At 36.2% G+C, this 18,933-nt stretch overlaps 2 protein-coding genes across 3 annotated transcripts; one reads left to right on the top strand and one right to left on the bottom strand.

Moving 5' to 3' along the window:
* Nucleotides 1–1,412: 1,412 nt before the first annotated feature.
* LOC133546023 (polycomb group RING finger protein 1) lies at nt 1,413–8,688 on the top strand. Of its 2 annotated transcripts, none has more exons than XM_061891830.1 (9): nt 1,413–1,544; nt 3,021–3,126; nt 3,186–3,338; nt 3,538–3,609; nt 5,736–5,841; nt 6,780–6,822; nt 7,142–7,225; nt 7,302–7,382; nt 8,521–8,688. In XM_061891830.1, the coding sequence occupies exons 1-9, from the start codon at nt 1,458–1,460 to the stop codon at nt 8,569–8,571; spliced, it is 783 nt and encodes a 260-aa protein (XP_061747814.1). In that variant the 5' UTR covers nt 1,413–1,457; the 3' UTR covers nt 8,572–8,688. The 2 variants fall into 2 exon arrangements, with proteins under 2 accessions (XP_061747814.1, XP_061747812.1); XM_061891828.1 differs by having other exon boundaries at nt 7,139–7,225.
* Nucleotides 8,689–10,984: 2,296 nt separating this feature from the next.
* Nucleotides 10,985–13,878, bottom strand: LOC133546073 (transcription factor LBX2-like). The gene is made up of 2 exons (XM_061891905.1): nt 13,255–13,878; nt 10,985–11,541 (listed from the first exon to the last, which is right to left on the bottom strand). The coding sequence occupies exons 1-2, from the start codon at nt 13,769–13,771 to the stop codon at nt 10,985–10,987; spliced, it is 1,074 nt and encodes a 357-aa protein (XP_061747889.1). The 5' UTR covers nt 13,772–13,878.
* Between the last annotated feature and the right edge of the window lie 5,055 nt (nt 13,879–18,933).

The following is an 18,933-nucleotide window of genomic DNA, read 5'->3' as shown; positions in this document are numbered from 1 at the left end:
TTCTACCTGTCAACTGTCACTTTAGCATCTTTGTTTTCTACCTGTCAACTGTCACTTTAGCATCTTTGTTTTCTACCTGTCAACTGTCACTTTAGCATCTTAGTTTTCTACCTGTCAACTGTCACTTTAGCATCTTTGTTTTCTACCTGTCAACTGTCACTTTAGCATCTTTGTTTTCTAGCTGTCAACTTCACTTTAGCATCTTTGTTTTCTACCTGTCAACTGTCACTTTAGCATCATTGTTTTCTACCTGTCAACTATCACTTTAGCATCTTTGTTTTCTACCTGTCAACTATCACTTTAGCATCTTTGTTTTCTACCTGTCAACTGTCACTTTAGCATCTTTGTTTTCTACCTGTCAACTATCACTTTAGCATCTTTGTTTTCTACCTGTCAACTGTCACTTTAGCATCTTTGTTTTCTACCTGTCAACTATCACTTTAGCATCTTAGTTTTCTACCTGTCAACTGTCAGTTTAGCATCTTAGTTTTCTACCTGTCAACTGTCACTTTAGCATCTTTGTTTTCTACCTGTCAACTGTCACTTTAGCATCTTTGTTTTCTACCTGTCAACTGTCACTTTAGCATCTTTGTTTTCTACCTGTCAACTGTCACTTTAGCATCTTTGTTTTCTACCTGTCAACTGTCACTTTAGCATCTTAGTTTTCTACCTGTCAACTGTCACTTTAGCATCTTTGTTTTCTACCTGTCAACTATCACTTTAGCATCTTTGTTTTCTACCTGTCAACTATCACTTTAGCATCTTTGTTTTCTACCTGTCAACTGTCACTTTAGCATCTTAGTTTTCTACCTGTCAACTGTCACTTTAGCATCTTTGTTTTCTACCTGTCAACTGTCACTTTAGCATCTTTGTTTTCTACCTGCCAACTGTCACTTTAGCATCTTTGTTTTCTACCTGTCAACTGTCACTTTAGCATCTTTGTTTTCTACCTGTCAACTGTCACTTTAGCATCTTTGTTTTCTACCTGTCAACTGTCACTTTAGCATCTTAGTTTTCTACCTGTCAACTATCACTTTAGCATCTTTGTTTTCTACCTGTCAACTGTCACTTTAGCATCTTTGTTTTCTACCTGTCAACTATCACTTTAGCATCTTTGTTTTCTACCTGTCAACTGTCACTTTAGCATCTTAGTTTTCTACCTGTCAACTATCACTTTAGCATCTTTGTTTTCTACCTGTCAACTGTCACTTTAGCATCTTAGTTTTCTACCTGTCAACTATCACTTTAGCATCTTTGTTTTCTACCTGTCAACTGTCACTTTAGCATCTTAGTTTTCTACCTGTCAACTGTCACTTTAGGCTGATCGCCGGCTTCTCTTCACCACTTCAAGATGGCGGCCGAAGTCTACTTATAGGATGTCTATGTATGACCCGCCTCCTTCGAGGTGCACAAGGGGACACTTCCGGTTTAGCCGGAAGTTCGCTCACTTCCCAAAGATGGCGGAACAAGGTCCGATGGCCATAGCGATGCGGCTGAGAAAGCAGCTGCAGACCGTCTACAAGCTGGACCCGCTGCGGAACGAGGTGAGCGGCCGTGCTTGGCGGTGAAGGCCGATCGTGGGCGGTGGAGACACCGCCGGGGCGACTTTAGAAGCCGCTGAGCTCGATGCTTGGCAGATGCTGGAGCGTCTGAGCATGCGTTGTCCTGCCGTGTCGAGTCCGCCGCGCTCGGCTTCCGCGTCGGGCAGACCAGCCTCGGATGTCGCTCCTCCGGGGACCCGGCATGCTTCTGTTTGCTCGCTGCTCGGCTGGACAAAAGTCAACACTTTCACAGAGTTGCGAGCTGCTAACTGCTAACTAGCAACTCGCGTGTGTTCTTCTTCAAAGTCCGATCAATACAACACAACATATTAATAAACCCCTCAAATCCTGTCAAAGTACTCTTTGTTTACATTTGTTGTAATACACGTCTCTAGTACATAATATTGGCAGGAAAACTTGTCAAAGTAATTTTTGTATACATTTGTAGGAATACACGTCTCTAATAAGTTGTCAGGTAACCACTTTGTCACTTACATCATATGTCAGGTAACAACTTTGTCACTTCCATCGTATGTCAGGTAACAACTTTGTCACTTACAATGTATGTCAGGTAACAACTTTGTCACTTACATTGTATGTAAGGTAACAACTTTGTCACTTACATCGTATGTCAGTTAACAACTTAGTCACTTCCATCGTATGTCGGGTAACAACTTTTTCACTTCCATCGTATGTAAGGTAACAACTTTGTCACTTACATCGTATGTCGGGTAACAACTTTGTCACTTCCATCATATGTCGGGTAACAACTTTGTCACTTCCATCGTATATCGGGTAACAACTTTGTCACTTCCATCGTATGTCGGGTAACAACTTTGTCACTTCCATCGTATATCGGGTAACAACTTTGTCACTTACATCGTATGTCAGGTAACAACTTTGTCACTTCCATCATATGTCGGGTAACAACTTTGTCACTTCCATCGTATATCGGGTAACAACTTTGTCACTTCCATCGTATGTCGGGTAACAACTTTGTCACTTACATTGTATGTCGGGTAACAACTTTGTCACTTCCATCGTATGTCGGGTAACAACTTTGTCACTTACATCGTATGTCGGGTAACAACTTTGTCACTTACATTGTATGTCGGGTAACAACTTTGTCACTTCCATCGTATGTCGGGTAACAACTTTGCCACTTCCATCATATGTCGGGTAACAACTTTGTCACTTACATTGTATGTCAGGTAAAAGCTTAGTCACTTACATCATATGTCAGGTAACAACTTTCACTTATATCTTGTTGATGGGCTCATATTGTCCATCTGATTTGGAGCGGAAATATCTCCACAAAGGAATATTAGGTTTGGTGATCATATGTTTTCCCTCCTCGTAGTATCGGTAACTTTAAAAGGCAGTATAGTAGCATTTTAAGGCGTTAGTACCGCTGTATTTTATTAGTACCCACTACGACTGTGGTCTCCTGCTAAAGCGTGCCAATGCCGGTGTTTGCAGGAGGAGGTGAAGTTGAAGATCAAAGACCTGAACGAGCACATCGTGTGTTACCTTTGTGCCGGCTACTTCATCGACGCCACCACCATCACAGAGTGTCTGCACACATGTGAGTGTCCTCAGATGCCATGTTGTCAGCACCTTCTTGACAACCTGTCTGCTCTCCAGTCTGTAAGAGCTGCATCGTCAAGTACCTGCAGACCAGCAAGTACTGTCCCATGTGCAACATCAAGATCCACGAGACGCAGCCCCTGCTCAACCTTAAGCTGGACCGCGTCATGCAGGACATCGTCTACAAGCTGGTGCCGGGCCTCCAAGAAAGTAGGTGAAGGAACGTTCTTGTACCTGCTGAACACTTCTTATAGTACTATGTATGTATAAACATAGTATTTGTTGCTTCTTGTATGTGATGAACATTTCATACAGTACTATGTATGTATAAACATAGTATTTGTTGCTTCTTGTACGTGCGGAACATGTATAACGTGTACTGTAATAGTACCATGTATGTGTTACACAGGTGAGGACAAGCGAATCAAAGAGTTCTATCAGTCTCGGGGTTTGGAGCGAGTTCTTCAGCCTGCAGGTGATGGTGAGTTGGACACATTTCCAATGTATTTGGGACGTCTGATCGGACATGTCCAAAATGACACTTAAGGTTTGATTTACTAAGTATACTTTTTATATTTTATAATTGCGTGTACTATAACACGTGCAAACCTGATAGCACTCAAGGCTGATCTACTAAACTTGTGAGCAGAACAAGGAGTTCAATACATTTTTCTGTCTGTCCTCATAAATATGCAAATAATATGCTGATCATCAAAACGCACACAATACTGGAAGGAGAAGATGCAAGCAGAAGTATTTAGCGCACGCAGTGTGATTTATCAACACCCACCAGAGTTATTTAGTAGGTGTGAGAAGGATCTGTGCTGGTGTTGCACAGACATACAATCCTCCGTCCTACGGGAGTGTGGCAGCATTCAGAAATTAAAATAGACATCTTGTCTCTTCAGCAACGTCATTTTATAATTTTATAGCTGCTAGAGGACTTATTTACAAATTTAATTGATACATTGTGGTGTCATTTAATATTTGTTTGTGACCTTTTTGTTTTTTCACATACAGTATATATTATCAAAATATTTATTCTCTGAACAAATCTTCAAGTATGCATTTGGAGCCAGAGTAAGTGCAGCCTCTCTCAAATGAGCACACCTTTGGCTAAAATGCCCATAAAAAGTGGTAGATGTCTCCTGCATGTTTGAAAACATAACAAAAGATCACAGGTCGGACCATAGTAAAATGAATGTGCAGTAAATGAGTGTCTCCATGGTGATGCCTCGTATCGTACACACCAAATACTCATTTAAATAAAGCGGTCTGCACCACTTTTCAATTGTACACACAGTCTTAGTAGATCACACACACAGTATTAGTACACACTATTTTATACTTTGTACACACTAATAGTAAACACTATTTTATATATTATGCATACTAACAGTACACATTATTTTTATATTGTACACACTATACTTTGTACACACTAATAGTACACACTTTTATATAATATGCATACTAATAGTACACATTATTTTTTTATATGCTACACACTATACTTTATACACACTAATAGTACACACTATTTTATGTATTATGCATACTAATAGTACACATTATTTTTCATATTGTACACACTATACTTTGTACACATTAATAGTACACACTATTTTATACATTATTATTTTATATATTATTCACACTAATAGTACACATTATTTTTTCTATTGTACACTCTACACTTTGCACACACTATTTTTTTTATATTGTACACACTTTTTATACTTTGCACACACTATTTTATATATGTACACACTAGATCATACTAGTTTGTATACACCATTTTATACTTTGTACACACTATTTTAAACACTCTTATTCTTTGCACACACTATTTTATATATACACACTATACTGTACTAGTTTGTATACACCATTTTATACTTTGCACACACTATTTTATATATGTATACACTATATCATTCTAGTTTGTATACACCAATTTATACTTTGTACACACTCTTTTTTATATATGTACACACTATATTATACTAGTTTGCATACACCATTTTATACTTTGTACACACTATTTTACATATGTACACACTATATTATAGTAGTTTGCATACACCATTTTATACTTTGTACACACTATTTTACACATTCTTATTCTTTGCACACACTATTTTATATATGTAGAAACTATGTTATACTAGTTTGTATACACCATTTTATACTTTGTACACAGTATTTTACACACTCTTATTTGTACACACTATTTTACAGATTGTACACATTATTTTTTAGATTATACACACTAGTTTATAGATTGTACACACACTTCACTTCCGGCTGCGCAGAGGATTAGAAGAGACAAAGTTTCTTTACAGGCCGGGCCAACACTAAAGCGCCAGATCAAAACTACACTCGGCAAGTTTTCCTATGACATTGTCACACGAGGAGACTTTGAAAGTGAAATACTGCAGTACTTACAATACGGTTACTTCCCTCGCGATAAAAGACAAATATTGTTTCCTTAATAACAAGATGGCATCGATAGAAGTGAAGGTCATTCTATCATGTTGTGAACGTGTAGACATGAGAGATGGATGGTTGCTATTTAGACATTGTTGTGTTTCTTCTTCCCCCCAGACTGCGTGTCAGACTCCTCCTCTTTACCATACACCAGCTTCGATCACGCCAAGGCACATTTTTACAGATATGATGAGCAGGTCTCGCTGTGTTTACAAAGACTAAGGTGACTTTTCATTTGTCATCATTCTTTTTATTACAGACAAACACTAGTATTTTTATTATTACACATTGTTGGCCCTTTTTATTTTTACACACATTATTAAAACAAACAGGTACTAACACATTAATATTATTAATATGATGACAAATATTCTTCTGGAACATTATTATGATTATTCTTAGTATCACACTTAAACTATCATTTGTATTAATTATTATTACAAAGATATGCCTTTTTCATTTTTACACACATTTTAATCAACACTAGCATTATTAATAATCTGATGATGGTAATTATGCTCAAAGATTATTTACGATCATTCTCATTACACATATACTATTAATAATATTACATCATATCTGCCGTTTTTACTCTGACACACACTGCTAATAAAAACAGCAAGTGGTACGTTAATAATTTAATGGTGACTATTATTCATGATCATTCTTATTGTACACAAACATACTCATAATTATTATTATTATTATTATTACAAATGATTTGCTGTTTTCATTTTTACACACACTAGTAATAAAATAGCAGTAATAAACACATTATTATTACTATTATTAAATAATCATATTATTCTCAAACAATATTAATGATTCTTGTTATTACACACACTATTTTTATTTGTAGTTGTTGTTACACAGCAAGTAAAAAATAATGAACAGATCATATATATTAGTAATATGATAATTATCCAAAAGGATTATTACACAGTTATTTTTGTTACTACGTATTTGCCGTTTTTAAAGTTACACACAATATTATTACTAGCTGTTATTGATACACCTGCATCAGTAATATTTCGATGATAATTATGAAATATGTTTTTAATCACCACACACTATATTCAGATTATAATTGTAAGTATTATTAATGATGTCTTATTATTCTTCTTCTTATTATTAATAATAATTATGTGTTTTTGTGTGCAGTTCATCGCTGGCTGGGAAAGATAAAAGCAAAGTAGTTCTTCAGGTTAGTACCAACACACTGGTCAAATACTACATCTGTCGTAGTACCACATAGTCATTGTACATGGACAACAAAAACAGTGTTTTTGCATCATAGACAATCTATCTTTTCACCAGCAGAGAGTAGCATTGTTCTGGCTTATCGACATTATTAATAACAATAATCTTGGATCAGATTCATAGAACACTGTTTTCTAATGACTCTGACAAGTATTATTATTTATAACAATAATGTATCCAGTTCATATGTCACTTGTTTTTTAATGACTGTGTATTTCTTGTGAATGTTTGTGTATTTGTTGTGAACGTTGTGTGTGCAGCAGAAGTTTGTTCGTTGTTCGGTGCGAGCGGAGGTGCGACATTTACGTAAAGTACTTTGTCATCGACTCAACGTGGAAAAACATCAGGTAACTTACCTGTAATATTAGCATTATTACTATGTATACATGTATGTATTTACTTTGTGTGTGTGTGTGTGTGTAGGTGCAGATGTTGTTCAACAATGAGTCTTTGCCTGATCACATGACCATGAAAAGATTATGGTTGTCACACTGGTTTGGAAAGGTAAGACCTCTTAATAATAATAATCATGTAATAATGAATACAGGATTATGTTTTTAATGACAAATTATTTGATTGTATTTTCTTTTTGTCATTTTGTTAGCTTTAATGATTATTTCAATAAATAAAAGATGTTGAGTAAAAAATGTATATGTTAGTCATCTTGTGATAAACGTGCACTAGTAATGTTGAGTTAAAATGTATTTATTAATAATGTGTTAAAAATGTATAGTAGTAATGTGTTAAAATGTATATTAGTAATATTGAGTTAAACATATATACTAGTAATGTTGTGTTAAAAATGTATACGAGTAATGGTGTGTTAAAATGTATATTAGTAATGGTGTGTTAAAATGTATATTAGTAATGTTGTTAAAAATGTATACGAGTAATGGTGTGTTAAAATGTATACTTGTAATGTTGAGTTTAAAATTTATAAGTAATGTGTTAAAAATATATATTAGTAATGTTGAGTTAAAAATGAAAAACTGCTAATGTTGTGTTAAAATACATACTAGTAATGTGTTAGAAATGTATATATTAGTAATTTGTTGAAAATGTATACTAGTAATCTTGAGTTAAAAATATTTACTGGTAATGTTTTGCGGGAAATGGTATACACAGGGTAATGTTGTGTGTAAAATGGTATACACAGGGTAATGTGTGTAAAATGGTATACACAGGGTAAAGTTGTGTGTAAAATGGTATACACAGGGTAATGCTGTGTGTAAAATGGTAAACACAGGGTAAAGTTGTGTGTAAAATGGTATACACAGGGTAAAGTTGTGTGTAAAATGGTATACACAGGGTAATGTTGTGTGTAAAATGGTATACACAGGGTAAAGTTGTGTGTAAAATGGTATACACAGGGTAATGTTGTGTGTAAAATGGTATACACAGGGTAAAGTTGTGTGTAAAATGGTATACACAGGGTAATGTTGTATGTAAAATGGTATACACAGGGTAATGTTGTGTGTAAAATGGTATACACAGGGTAATGTTGTGTGTAAATGGTATACACGGGGTAATGTTGTGTATAAAATGGTATACACAGGGTAAAGTTGTGTGTAAAATGGTATACACAGGGTAATGTTGTGTGTAAATGGTATACAGAGGTAAAAGTTGTGTTGTTGTGTTGCAGGCGCAGCCCTTAGTGCTTCACTACACCATCAAGGAGAAGCGCAGCAGATAAAATTGACCTTCACATATTTTCTATTAGACATAATTCTATTTTAATAGTTTTTGTGTACAGCAACTTATTTTGGCTCTTTTGTATTTTTGGACGAATAAAAGAAAAATGTAAGAATGATCACTTTTTGTCCACAATATTTCCAGCATCTTACTTATGAAGGAGAATGCAAATGGACATCAACAATTAAAGGGCTCACTTCCTGTTTGTTTATTTTTCATAATAAAAGTAACATCAAATATTTATGATCATTTTGGCTCATTTGACGATATAAATATTGGTCATTTTTTTATTGTAAACATCTTCATATTCCACTTTATCAATCATTTAATCTTTTATCGTTGTTAGCTATTACACAACATGAACTTTCAAAAATCGATTGAATTATTTTCCAAACGGTTCTTGACTTTGACAGGAGGAAATCAATCTTGTGTGCAGTGACTCCATGTGGCCGCTGGGTGGCAGGCGAGTGCTGCAAAAGCTCAGCACGTGTTGAAAAAATTTTAACAATAAGCAGATTGCAAAAAATAATCTTTTTAAAACATTAAAAACAAATTTGAGCTGGGATCACATTGGAATAAAAGTACTAATATTAGGACAACTACTGTTTCTTTGGGAGTAAAAGAAAACAAGTAATAATAATGTCACTCGTATATTTCTATTATTCATAGAATTATAGTCGACCCCCTCCCCCGCACACACGTGTGACGTCACTGCGAACTCAATGCATACGTCACATGACCTTCATGGTGTTACTTTTTGTATCTTTAAATTCTTATTCAACATTATCACTTTGGCTTTCACTTTATATCGTATTTTTTTCAAAGTATCCCTTTTATTGTTGATTTTGCAACTATTTAGTAATGACGTGTAGAAGATGGTAATAATAATGGTGACTTAAATCAATACTATTCTTTTATTAAAAAGACTGTTTCAAATGATTTCACTTTTAGTTGAAAATAGAAATATTACTAACAAGACACGAATATTCATAATAAAGGAGGTGTTCAACTTGTAAATGTTCTACATAATACTCATGCAAACAAGAATATGAAATATTAAATGCAGTATATTTCAATAATACTGCAGTAGTGTATATTTTCAAACAATAATTAATTTATACTTTAAGAGGATCAAGGATTCATCTCCAAAGCATTAAAAAAAAAGTTCAAGCTAAATTTAAGTTCAAATGAAATATTTTAGAATAGAAGCGCATATTTTCACACTTAATGAATTTAAACGTCATAAATTATTTTATACACGGCGGCCGATAATGCGCTGCGAGGCCGATAATGCGCTGCAAGGCCGATAATGCACTGTAAGGCCGGTAATGCGTCCCGAAGGCAGACTCGGACCATCAATCAAGCGGTCCGTGCGAAGAGGCAAGGAGGCAAGGAGGCAAGGAGGCAAGGAGGCAAGGAGGCAAGGAGGCAAGGAGGCAAGGAAGGAAAGATCTAACAAAGATTGTTTGCAGTCAATGACAAGAAATGATTGACGATGAATTATTATTTCACTTCTTGATGCTTAAAGTTTCAATTATTTACAGTGAAATAATCAAAAATAACATCAAACTCTTGTTTATCCTCCTCATATTATCATCATTTTTTGTAATATTAATATTATTTCAGAAAGGACTTCAATCATTGAAATATTGTAAAGCTTTATTTACATGGATGCTGATTAAATACATTCAAATGATTTATATATATTTATATAAATATACTGTGCGTGTGTGTGTGTGTATACATATATATGTATATATATATACACACACATATATATATACATACATATATATTGTTAAATACACAGAAAGAAGACGTGTCAAAAGCTGCATTGTTTCATCATTCTAATGATATCATCTGTAAGTATTCATATTATAAGTGTAATACTGTAACAATAATAATTACACCTGTAATTATTCAAATTATAATGAAACTTTTACAATAATAATTATATATGTAATTATTCATATTATAATACAACTGTTACAATAATACTGTAACAATAAATATTATATATGTAATTATTCATATTATAATACAACTGTAACAATACTAATTATATTAATCTGTAATTATTATTATATATATATATATACTGTAACAATAATAATTATTCCAATTATAAGAATACTGTAACAATGATAATCATATCATCTGTAATTATAATAATACAGTGACAATAATTAAATCACCTGTAATGTTTTCCAGCAGAGTACACATAATAATAATAAACAGTTTTAGAGATTATATTCACATAAATTGGTGATAGTGAATTTTGGCGCATGATAAAAAGAAGTTTGAGGAATGAAAAGTCTTGTTGAAGATAAATTAAATGCAAGGTATAAAAAGTCTCCCAACTTGGTTCCTTCTTTGACTCACAAAGTCCGTGCAAAAGTTGAAGTCTCGGAGTGTCAATCATCCACTTCGATCTCCTCGTCGTCCTCCGAGAACTCGTCAGTAGTTCGACCTCTGGAGGAAGACGGCGACTGCAGGTGTGCCTCGCACGGTCCCGCCCGCTCCTCCCCCACCTGGTGCTCCCCCACCTGGTGCTCCCCCACCTGGTGCTCTCCCACCTGGTGCTCCCCCACCTGGTGCTCCCCCACCTGGTGCTCCCCCACCTGGTGCTCCCCCACCTGGTGCTCCCCCACCTGGTGCTCCCCCACCTGGTCCATGGCCACCAGCTTGTGCAGAGTCTGAGGTGTGATCTTCTTCAGAGACTCCACGTCCGCCTTCATCTCCTCCAAGTCCCGCTTGAGCTTGGCGCGCCGGTTCTGGAACCACGTGATGACCTGGGCGTTGGAGAGGCCCAGCTGTTGCGCAATGTTGTCCCGGTCCGCGGGGGACAGGTACTTCTGGTACAGGAAGCGCTTCTCCAGCTCGTAGATCTGATGGTTGGTGAAGGCCGTCCGGGACTTTCTCCTCTTCTTGGAGTTCTGTCTTTGGCCCAAACACGTCAGCTGCTCGCCACCTGGTGACGTCACACCCACTTTCACTTTCACTTTCTCATGGACATGCAGGATGTTCACCAACGTGTCACAGGTGCAAATAAAATATTAGGGAAAGAAAAGACGTGTCGGACGTTTGAAAATAAATATTTATATACACTAATATAGTATATCTATAGCAAGAATACAACTATATACATTTACACAACACTTGTAGTAACCCCATATGTTCTGTAGTATATTTACATGACAAATACAATAATGTAGTATTTATTTACACAACACTTGGAGTAACTCCATATGTTCTGTAGTATATTTACATGACGAATACAATAATGTAGTATTTATTTACATAACTATCTACACTTGTGGTAGCTCCATATATTCTGTAGTATATTAACAAGAAGAATACAATAATGTAGTATTTAATACATAACACTATCTACACTTGTAGTAACTCCATATGTTCTGTAGTATATTTACATGAAGAATACAATAATGTAGTTTATATTTACATTACACTTGTTGTAACTCCATATATTCTTTAGCAAATTTACATGAAAAATACAATAATTGAGCATTTATTTACATCAAACAAATTACAGTATTAGCATAAAGAATATTACTCCACTGTAGTGTAGGATATAATTATATATTTTAGGATACTACTTATAAACAATACTAATAAATAATATTATTAGTACAGTATACCTACAATAGAATACTTACATAAACAGTATTAGTTTAAAATATATTTTCATCAAGAGTATTAGTTTATTATTCTACATAAAGAACATTACCATATTTGTAGGTATTTTGTATGGATAATACTGGTTTATGTAGTTCTATATAGAAAGAATAATGGTGTGTATGAAGAGTATATATTTTAAGATATATGCTGAATAAGTATATATATATATATATATATATATATATATAATGACATATTATATATAATATATACAGTATATATATATATATATATATATATATATATATATATATATATATATATATATATATATATACAGTATACATATAAGATTGCAATGAGGAGGCGACTTGTCCGGAGTGTACCCCGCCTTCCGCTCGATTGTAGTCGAGATAGACACCAGCGCCCCCCGCGACCCTAAAGGGAATAAGCGGTAGAAAATGGATGGATGGATGGATATATATAGGGAAACCTGCAAAACAGGCTTGTAGGGACGACATAGCCTCTGCGTTTTTTCCTGACCTAACGTATATATGTGTGTGTGTGTGTGTGTGTGTATATATATATATATATATATATATATATATATATGAGTCAACATCATTCAGTCATTCAAGCCGCTAATAAACAACTAAAGATATATTCTATTCATATTCTCCATATATATATATATATATATATATATATATATATATATATATATGGAGAATATATATATAATAGCGGCTTGAATGACTGAATGACGTTGACTCATATATATATATATATATATATATATATATATATATATATATATATATATATATATATATATATATGGAGAATATATATAGAATAGCGGCTTGAATGACTGAATGACGTTGACTCATATATATATATATATATATATATATATGTGTGTGTGTGTGTGTGTGTGTTTGTGTCTCTGTGCGTGCGTGTGCATTTAGAATATGTACGTTTCCGTGGAGAATATAATATAATGTAACATATATATATTGGTATATAAAAAAGTATTAAATAGTACCTTGAGCGGCTTGAATGACGTTGACTTCAAGTCCTTTGAAAGTTTTACTAGCAAGTTCTTCCAGAGCGCACAGCGGCGATGAGGGCGAGCTGAGGCCGCCGCGGGCCGCATGCGAAGCGGACAACTTTTGCAACAAGGTCGGCGGACCGCCCGAAGAGGAAGAGGAAGAAGAAGACGAGGAGGAGGAAGAAGAAGAAGAAGAAGAAGACGAAGAAGAAGATTTCTTCTTGCAGTTGGGTTTGTTAAGAATGTCTTCGATGCTGAAAGGTGTGAGCGGCTTGTTGGAGTTGGCGGGTGGAGGAAGTCTCTCCAGCGGCAGTCTCCTGCGCTCCTCCGGCCCAGAATGAAGTGTCTCCAGCGGCAGTCTCCTGCGCTCCTCCGGCCCAGAATGAAGTGTCTCCAGCGGCAGTCTCCTGCGCTCCTCCGGCCCAGAATGAAGTGTCTCCAGCGGCAGTCTCCTGCGCTCCTCCGGCCCAGAAGGACAGACTTTCATCTTCTTCTTGCTGCAGGACGTCATGGAGTTGGACTACAGCTGGATGTTCAGGACATCTTTTCTCCTCATCTTCCCCGCCAAAGTCCCCGCCAAAGTCTGCGGCCAAAGTCCGCGGCAGGACACGCGCGGCGCGGAGACTCAGCGGGAAGAAGGCGCCAAAAGGAGGCTGGACGCTAAATACTTGATGCTGATTGGCTGCGGAGCAATTAGAGCGATCTTCACCTCTACCCCTCCTCTTCCTCACTGCCGGCACGTGACTCACACACCATGATGAATATGATACCTTATTATTATTATTATATTGAATAATATATCAAATGTGAGACATTCTTATGATATCAAATATGACACACTATTATTATATCAAATATGACACTTATAATTACATCAAAGATGATACTCTATTATTATTATTATATCAGATATCATAGATTAGAATTATATCAAATATAATTATTATTATATCAAATATAGATTTTATTATTATTATATCAAATATGATACATTATTATTATTATTCTTTTTACTATGATATCAAATATGATCCATTATTATTATATCATATGTGATACATTATTATTATTATTATTATTATTATATCATATATAACACATTATTAAGATTAAATCAAATATGATACATTAATATTAGATCAAATATACATCATTTTTATTTCCAATATGATAAATTATTATTATTACTATATCAAAAATTTGACATTATTGTTATATCAAATATGATACATTATTATTTTTGTATCAAATATGACACATTATTAATAATATATCAAATATAATACATTATTAATATTATAATATCATTTATGATACATTATTATTTTATCAAATATGTCACAGATTAGAATTAAATCAAATATGATACATTATTATTATAGGATCAAATATAAATTTTTTTATTAATATTAAATCCAATATGATACATTATTATATAAAAAATGACACATTATTATTATTATATCAAATATGGCTCGTTATTAATATCACACACACATATTTATATATATATGTACATATATATTATATTATATATAATAAATATATATATATACACACACACATATACACATATATTTGTATGAACACATACACACACAAACACACACATATATATTTATAAATATATATATATGTATATATATATATATATTTATAAATAAATATCCATCCATCTATTTTCTACCGCTTATTCCCTTTCGGGGTCGCGGGGGGCGCTGGCGCCTATCTCAGCTACAATCGGGCGGAAGGCAGGGTAAACCCTGGACAAGTCGCCACCTCATCGCAGGGCCAACACAAATAGACAGACAACATTCACACTCACATTCACACACTAGGGCCAATTTAGTGTTGCCAATCAACCTATTCCCAGGTGCATGTCTTTGGAAGTGGGAGGAAGCCGGAGTACCCGGAGGGAACCCACGCATTCACGGGGAGAACATGCAAACTCCACACAGAAAGATCCTGAGCCTGCATTTGAACCCAGGACTGCAGGAACTTCGTATTGTGAGGCAGACGCACTAACCCCTCTGCCACCGTGAAGCCCATAAATAAATATATATATATATATTTTATAAATACATATATGTATATATATATATATATATATATATATATATATATATATATATATATATATATATATATATATATATATTTCTAAATATATAAATATTTATAAATATATAAATATTTAGATATATGATTTGTGTTTCATCTGACATCACATGGACAAAGATAAGACCTTCTGGAGGAATGTTCTGTGGTCAGATGAAACAAAAATGGAACTGTTTGGCCACAATACCCAGCAATATGTTTGGAGGAGAAAAGGTGAGGCCTTTAATCCCAGGAACACCATGTCTACCGTAAAGCATGGCGGTGGTAGTATTATGCTCTGGGCCTGTTTTGCTGCCAATGTAACTGCTGCTTTACAGAGAGTAAATTGGACAATGAAAATGGAGGATTACCTCCAAATTGTTCAGGACAAGCTAAAATCATCAGCCTGGAGGTTGGGTTTTGGGTGCAGTTGGGTGTTCCAACAGGACAATGACCCCAAACACACCTCAAAAGTGGTAAAGGAATGGCTAAATCAGGCTAGAACGAAGGTTTTAGAATGACCTTTCCAAAGTCCTGAATTAAAGGTATGGACAATGCTGAAGAAACAAATCCATGTCAGAAATTTAGGTGAACTGCACCAATTTTGTCAAGAGGAGTGGTCAACTATTGAAGCAGAAGCTTGTAGATGGCTACCAAAAGCGCCTTTTTGCAGTGAAACTTGCCAAGGGAAATGTAAGCAAATATTAACATTGCTGTATGTATACTTTTGACCCAGCACTTTAGCTCACATATTCAGTTGAGCCATAATCCATCCATCCATTTTCTACCTCTTATTCCCTTTGGGGTCGTGGGGGGCGCTGGTGCCTATCTCAGCTACAATTGGGGGGAAGGCAGCGTACACCCTGGACAAGTCGCCAGCTCATCACAGGGCCAACACAGATGGACAGACAACATTCACACACTAGGGACCATTTAGTGTTGCCAATCAACCTATCCCCAGGTGCATGTCTTTGGAGGTGGGAGGGGCCTATCCCCAGGTGCATGTCTTTGGAGGTGGGACGGGCCTATCCCCAGCTGCATGTCCTTGGAGGTGGGAGGGGCCTATCCCCAGGTGCATGTATTTGGAGGTGGGAGGGGCCTATCCCCAGGTGCATGTCTTTGGAGGTGGGAGGGGCCTATCCCCAGGTGCATGTCTTTGGAGGTGGGAGGGGCCTATCCCCAGGTGCATGTCTTTGGAGGTGGGAGGGGCCTATCCCCAGCTGCATGTCTTTGGAGGTGGGAGGGGCCTATCCCCAGCTGCATGTCCTTGGAGGTGGGAGGGGCCTATCCCCAGGTGCATGTATTTGGAGGTGGGAGGGGCCTATCCCCAGGTGCATGTCTTTGGAGGTGGGAGGGGCCCTTGGGGGACTGTCTTATTGTGGCGGTCCACTCCCTGTATGATCAGTGTCAGAGCTTGGTCCGCATTGCCGGCAGTAAGTCGGACACGTTTCCAGTGAGGGTTGGACTCCGCCAAGGCTGTCCTTTGTCAGTCATTCTGTTCATAACTTTTATGGACAGAATTTCTAGGCGCAGTCAAGGCGTTGAGAGGATTTGGTTTGGTGGCTGCAGGATTAGGTCTCTGCTTTTTGCAGACGATGTGGTCCTGATGGCTTCATCTGGCCGGGATCTTCAGCTCTCACTGGATCGGTTCGCAGCCGAGTGTGAAGCGACTGGGATGAGAATCAGCACCTCCGAGTCCGAGTCCATGGTTCTTGCTTGGAAAAGGGTGGAGTGCCATTTCCGGATTGGAGAGGAGACCCTGCCCCAAGTGGAGGACTTCAAAAACCTTGGAGTCTTGTGCAGAGTGAGGGAAGAGTGGATGGTGAGATCGACAGGCGGATCGGTGCGGCGTCTTCAGTAATGCCGACGCTGTATTGATCCGTTGTGGTGAAGAAGGAGCTGAGCCGGAAGGCAAAGCTCTCAATTTACCGGTCAATCTACGTTCCCATCCTCACCTTTGGTCATGAGCTTTGGGTCATGATCGAAAGGACAAGATCACGGGTACAAGCGGCCCAAATGAGTTTCCTCCGCCGGGTGGCGGAGCTCTCCCTTAGAGATAGGGTGAGAAGCTCTGCCATCCGGGAGGAACTCAAAGTAAAGCCGCTGCTCCTTCACATGGAGAGGAGCCAGATGAGGTGGTTCGGGCATCTTGTCAGGATGCCACCCGAACACCTCCCTAGGGAGGTGTTTAGGGCACGTCTGACCAGTAGGAGTCCACGAGGAAGACCCAGGACACGTTGGGAAGACTATGTCTCCCGGCTGGCCTGGGAACGTCTCGGGATCCCCCGGGAAGAGCTAGACGAAGTGGCTGGGGAGAGGGAAGTCTGGGCTTCCCTGCTTAGGCTGCTGCCCCCGCGACCCGACCTCGGATAAGCGGAAGAAGATGGATGGATGAATGGAAAATAAAGAAATGGATAAATGCTAATTAATGATATACAATTTAATGTGATAAAATAAACAAAAACGTTTTAATAAATAAATAAAACACATGAATAAATAAAATAAATAAATAAATAAAACCATTAATTAATAATTAAAGCGAAACATTTATTATAAATAATTAGGGAGCATATTGTCTGATAAAGATAAATGTTTGTCTGAAAATAAATAAATACAAATAAATAAAGAAATTAAATAAATTAACAAATAAATAAGGGAGGGGAGAGAGAGCAAGGTGAAATGTAAATAATAGTTCAATACTAGAAAACAGGAAAATAAAGAAAGAGAAATACAGAAAGAAAGAAATACAGAAAGAAAGAAAGAAAGAAAGAAAGAAAGAAAGAAAGAAAGAAAGAAAGAAAGAAAGAAAGAAAGAAAATGAAAAGAGATACAATGAAGACAAAAAATGGAGGTAGATAAAGAGAAAAGTAGAGATAAAGATATAAAGATAGAGGGAGGTGGAGGCAGTAAAGAATAAATATAAGTGTAATGAAGTGTTCAACTTACTGTAACTGTAACTAAAGTACTGTCTAAACATCAACTTACTGTAACTGTAACTAAAGTACTGTCTTGTCATCAACTTACTGCAACTGTAACTAAAATACTGTCTAAACATCAACTTACTGTAACTGTAACTAAATTACTGTCTAAACATCAACTGACTGTAACTGTAACTAAAATACTGTCTTGTCATCAACTTACTGTAACTGTAACTAAAATACTGTCTTGTAATCAACTTACTGTAACTGTAACTAAAATACTGTCTAAATATCAAATTATTGTAACTGTAACTAAAGTACTGTCTTGTCATCAACTTACTGGAACTAAAATACTGTTTAAATATAAACTTATTGTAACTGTAACTTAAGTACTGTCTTGTCATCAACTTACTGTAACTGTAACTAAATTACTGTCTAAACATCAACTGACTGTAACTGTAACTAAAATACTGTCTTGTCATCAACTTACTGTAACTGTAACTAAAATACTGTCTTGTAATCAACTTACTGTAACTGTAACTAAAATACTGTCTAAATATCAAATTATTGTAACTGTAACTAAAGTACTGTCTTGTCATCAACTTACTGGAACTAAAATACTGTTTAAATATAAACTTATTGTAACTGTAACTTAAGT

This window comes from Nerophis ophidion, linkage group LG29 (genome assembly GCF_033978795.1).
Source record: "Nerophis ophidion isolate RoL-2023_Sa linkage group LG29, RoL_Noph_v1.0, whole genome shotgun sequence".
NCBI classification, from domain to species: Eukaryota; Metazoa; Chordata; class Actinopteri; order Syngnathiformes; family Syngnathidae; genus Nerophis; species Nerophis ophidion.
Note: the sequence above shows the minus strand (reverse complement) of the source record. Positions and strands in the feature narration are given on the sequence as shown.

Excerpts from the sequence above, each read along its gene's own strand:
- LOC133546073 (XM_061891905.1), bottom strand. The coding sequence starts at position 13,771 with ATGACGTCCTGCAGCAAGAAGAAGATGAAAGTCTGTCCTTCTGGGCCG. Across the intron at positions 11,542-13,254 it reads CGTCATTCAAGCCGCTCAAG|GTGGCGAGCAGCTGACGTGT; the intron begins GTACTATTTAAT and ends TGACGTCACCAG.
- LOC133546023 (XM_061891828.1), top strand. The coding sequence starts at position 1,458 with ATGGCGGAACAAGGTCCGATGGCCATAGCGATGCGGCTGAGAAAGCAG. Across the intron at positions 3,127-3,185 it reads CACAGAGTGTCTGCACACAT|TCTGTAAGAGCTGCATCGTC; the intron begins GTGAGTGTCCTC and ends TCTGCTCTCCAG. Across the intron at positions 3,339-3,537 it reads GGTGCCGGGCCTCCAAGAAA|GTGAGGACAAGCGAATCAAA; the intron begins GTAGGTGAAGGA and ends TGTGTTACACAG.